The sequence below is a fragment of the Echinops telfairi genome, unplaced genomic scaffold, assembly GCF_000313985.2.
Source record: "Echinops telfairi isolate 266 unplaced genomic scaffold, ASM31398v2 ScPeMD7_7459;HRSCAF=8497, whole genome shotgun sequence".
Taxonomy (NCBI): Eukaryota; Metazoa; Chordata; class Mammalia; order Afrosoricida; family Tenrecidae; genus Echinops; species Echinops telfairi.
The window spans coordinates 947,342-951,280 of NW_022111359.1; the positions used below are offsets into that span (position 1 = coordinate 947,342).

At 54.9% G+C, this 3,939-nt stretch overlaps 1 protein-coding gene across 1 annotated transcript in view; it reads left to right on the forward strand.

Moving 5' to 3' along the window:
• SHC2 (SHC adaptor protein 2) overlaps nt 1-3,939 on the forward strand; it is a 32,103-nt gene that overhangs the window by 13,764 nt on the left and 14,400 nt on the right. Inside the window, exon 12 of the mRNA XM_045300116.1 lies at nt 1-212. This exon is cut by the window's left edge and continues 1 nt beyond it. Coding sequence (XP_045156051.1) covers nt 1-212 — 212 coding nt within the window. The remainder of the gene's footprint in view (nt 213-3,939) is intronic.

Sequence of the window (3,939 nt, forward strand, 5' to 3'; positions counted from 1 at the left end):
CCCGCCGGGCTCCCATCGCCCCCACGGAGGAGCAGCTGCGGCAGGAGCCCTGGTACCACGGCCGCATGAGCCGTCGGGCTGCGGAGAAACTGCTGCGCACTGACGGGGACTTCCTGGTTCGAGACAGCGTCACCAACCCCGGGCAGTACGTGCTGACCGGCATGCACCTCGGGCAGCCCAAGCACCTGCTGCTGGTGGACCCCGAGGGCGTGGTAAGGCGGTGCGGGGAGCCTCGGAGGGGGCGGGGCGGGGCCGAGGCGGGGCCTGAGTCAGAAGTAGGGATTGGAGAGGGACCCGGGGTGGGCGGAGCTGAGTAAGGGGCGGGGTCCGGGAGCCTGCAGTGGGGTTTTGGTGAGCAGGGTCAGCAGTTCGAAATCACCTGCTCCACTACGGGAGAGCAAACGCGTCTCGGGAAAACCCACAGGGGCAGTTCTACCCTGTCCTACGGGTCGCCGTGAGTTGGAATGGACTGGATGGCAGTGAGGGGTTGGACAAAGGTGCTGGCTGCGTGCAGGGGGCGGGGTCTTGGAAAGCTGGGGCGGGGCCTCAGCCAGGAGCGTGACCAGGGAGTGGTGGAGCTGGATGCAGGGGGCGGGGCCTGAGAGGCCTGATGGGAGGCCTTGGGCGGAGCCTGGACTTGGTACTAGCTGGGCACAGGGGGTGGGGCCAGGGGGCGTGGCCCGGGACAGTTGGAGGCTGGATAAGGCACACCCACAGGCCCCTCTTGTGGAATCGGGGTTTGGGGAATGGCTTGGCATGAGCAGGAGACCTCATCCTTCATGCACTCAGCGACCCAGGGTCCACCCGCTGACCCTTACTCTCTGCGACTTGTTCCTGTGGCCTGGGCGCCTGGACATTCTTTCAGCGTTCCCCAGCCCCCCCCCCCCACGTGTCCCGCAGTGGCTAAGGTAGGGGGTGCTGACCCAGCCTCTGCCCAGCGCGGAACAGCCCTTTACGTTCAACCCAGCATTCCCCAGACAACAAAGCCCCAGGGGCGACAGATTCAGACACTAGTGGTGCTTCAAACCCACTGGCCTCCCAGCTGGAGAGAGACGGCGCTGACCTTCAAGCCTCACGTCTCGGAGCAGCTGTTCCAGGGAGCAGCTGCGCTCTGTCCTGTAGGGTCACTGCGATTCAGAAGAGATGGCAGTGGGTTTGGGCATTTTTCTTCCTGTTTTGCCATCACAAGGTATTTCGCAGTTTTCAGAACTTAAAAAAGCTGCCAGTGGGTCAAAGTCTTTGGGGTTTCCAAAACCATTCCGATGATCTCATGATATAATTTTGCAAGAAGACCTATGGCTTTTTTAATTTCAAATACCTTCTTGGAAGCACCTACATGGTGACTCTTAACCTGGACTTCCCCAGATGGAACACACTGGAATCAGACTGACTATACTTGTGGAAAGACACAATGGAGACGGGCAATACCAGCAGCTAAAACCAGGCCGGGCGGGGGCTGACTGTGGGGCAGCCCATCAACCTCACACCCGCAAGGTCAGGTTGAAGTGGAAGAAAAGTGAAACTAGTCCGGAAGAGCCACAATACAACCTTGCGTCCATGGCACCCGAACTTTGAGAATGTCTCCAGGGCAGCCTTGCGGCCTTGAACCCTGATGACAGACGACCCGGGACTGTGGGAGGACATCAAGAACGTCGTCCGAGAGGAAAGCAGAAGGTCATTAAAAGGACGGGGAAAAAGAAAAGGCCAAAGCGGATGTCAGAGGAGACTCTGAAACTTGCTCTTGAACTTAGAGTCGTGAAGATGAAGCGAAGAAGTGCTGAAAGGAAAAGAGCCAAACAGAACATGTCAAAAGGCAGCTCAAGAAGAGAGAGTAAGGTCTGCTCATGAAATGTGCAGAGGTTTTCTGGAGTCTGAAAACCGCAGGGAAGCACTTCCTTGGCACAGCTCAAGCTGAAGGACGTGAAGGACAGCTTTAAGCCTTCCGTTGCAACAGCCAGTGGTTCTGTGGCCTAGGAAAGCAGCCTTCAGCGTGGACTGCGAGCCAATGTAAGGAAGACCCAGATCCGCACAACGGCACCTAGAGGTAACAGGGCGATCAATGGAGGAGAAGTTGAAGTTGTCATGGATGCTTGTCTTTCTCGGAGTCGCAATCGATGCTTGCAGTCAGGAGATCAAAAGACCTGTTGCCTTAGGTGAATCTGCTGCACAAGAGCTTCCCGGAGTATCGACAACCAAGGCTGTTCCGAGCTGCTGCGTTTTACATTCCCTCGTGTGCACGTGAAAGGTGAGCCTTTACTAAAGAGGACCAAAGGAGAACTGCTGCGTTTGAATTGTGGTGCTAGAGAAGAAGGAGGGGCGTGCCCCGGGCTGCTCAAAGGACAAACCCAGCTGTCTTGCACGTAGCTTGGCCAGAGTGCTTCTTAGAGGCAAGGACGGAGAGACTTCGTCTTACATACGTTGGGCATGTTGTCGGGAGAGACCAGTCCCTGGAGGACATCGTGCTTGGTCAAGTGGAGGGGCAGGGAAAAGAGGAGGCCCTCAAGGTGATGGGTGGACCCAGTGGCTTCAACAGTGGGCACAGGAACCATTGCGAGGGTGGCAAAGCATCGTAAAGTGCCTCCTTATGTTGTGCGGAGGGGCTCTGTGAGCCAGGGCTGACTTGATGGCACCTAAAAATAGCATGGGCACAATGTTGAAGACGCAGAAGCGTCACAAGAACAGAGAGGGAATATACAGAGTTACCGCACCCCATTTCCAGGGGTAGCATGTGCTCAATAACCCATGGTATTAAAACAAGGCTCCAGACCTTGGCGGGGTACCAGTGGAAGCACTTCAAGAAACCGATGCTGTGCTGGAAGCAGGCTTTCACCTACGCCAAGAAGTCTGGAAGACTGGCCAGCTCTCTGGAAGAAATCCACATCAGTGCCCACTCCAAAGAAGAGTGACCCAGCAGAATATGGAAACTGTCAAGCTATCATTCATAGCTCATGCAAACAAAGTTTTGCAGACGAAAATTCAATCATGGCTGCAGCTGGACATGGACAGGCAGAAATTCAAGCCAGATTCAGAAGAGGACAGGACACGAGGGAATCACTGTTGAGGACAGATGGATCTTGGCCGAAAGCGGAGTATTAGAAAGATGCTGACGTGTGCTCTATTGACTGTGTTTGGCCATGTAGACTAGAGAAACAACCCCATCTATGTGTAAGAAAGGGCTCGGCATCAAGAAGTGGTTGTGTGTTGACTAGAAGAACAAATCCAGTGACACTCATATATGTGTGAGAAAGAGCTTCATATCAAGAAGCTCTCTATATCAGGAAAGCATCCCATGCAAGTCCATAAATCTGATATTAGCCCACAAGTCCCTCTTCAGACTCACACAGCTACATGCAGTGATGCAGAACGCAGGAAGATCATAGGCCGGGGATGGGGGGGTGGGGGTGGGGTGCAAGGTCCTGAGGATTCCACGGCACAGTTCATCACAGGCTCTGGCAAGTCTGTCTCAGAGTGGCTATCAGAGAGAGACACACAGAGAGAGAGAGAGAGACAGAGAGAGAGAGAGAGAGAGAGAGAGACCTCCAGAGAACCATTTATCTTTGTCTCACTTCCAAAGAAGGTAATCGAGCTGTGACCTGATTGACAGGCTAAACCACCCATATCTTCTTATAGATGCCACGTTGGCACACAAAAAATCCTAATTATCACATATATCAAGAAGATATCCCAGCCTAGCCCGATCAGGTCCATCAATCCGATGCTCGTCCATCAACCCCTTTTCATACGCACCCAGCTGCAGGCTGGTGACGCAGAACGGTGGACCAGGGAGTTGGGAGTTCACGGGCTGGTGGATGCAGAGCTCTGTGAGCCCAAAGTCAGTGTACACATGGCAGGGTGCCGCCAGCTCTTAGGGCCTGTAGCCGAGTCCCGGCAAGCAGGAAGGTGAAGGGACTAGGGTGTGTGTGTGTGTGTGTGGGGGGG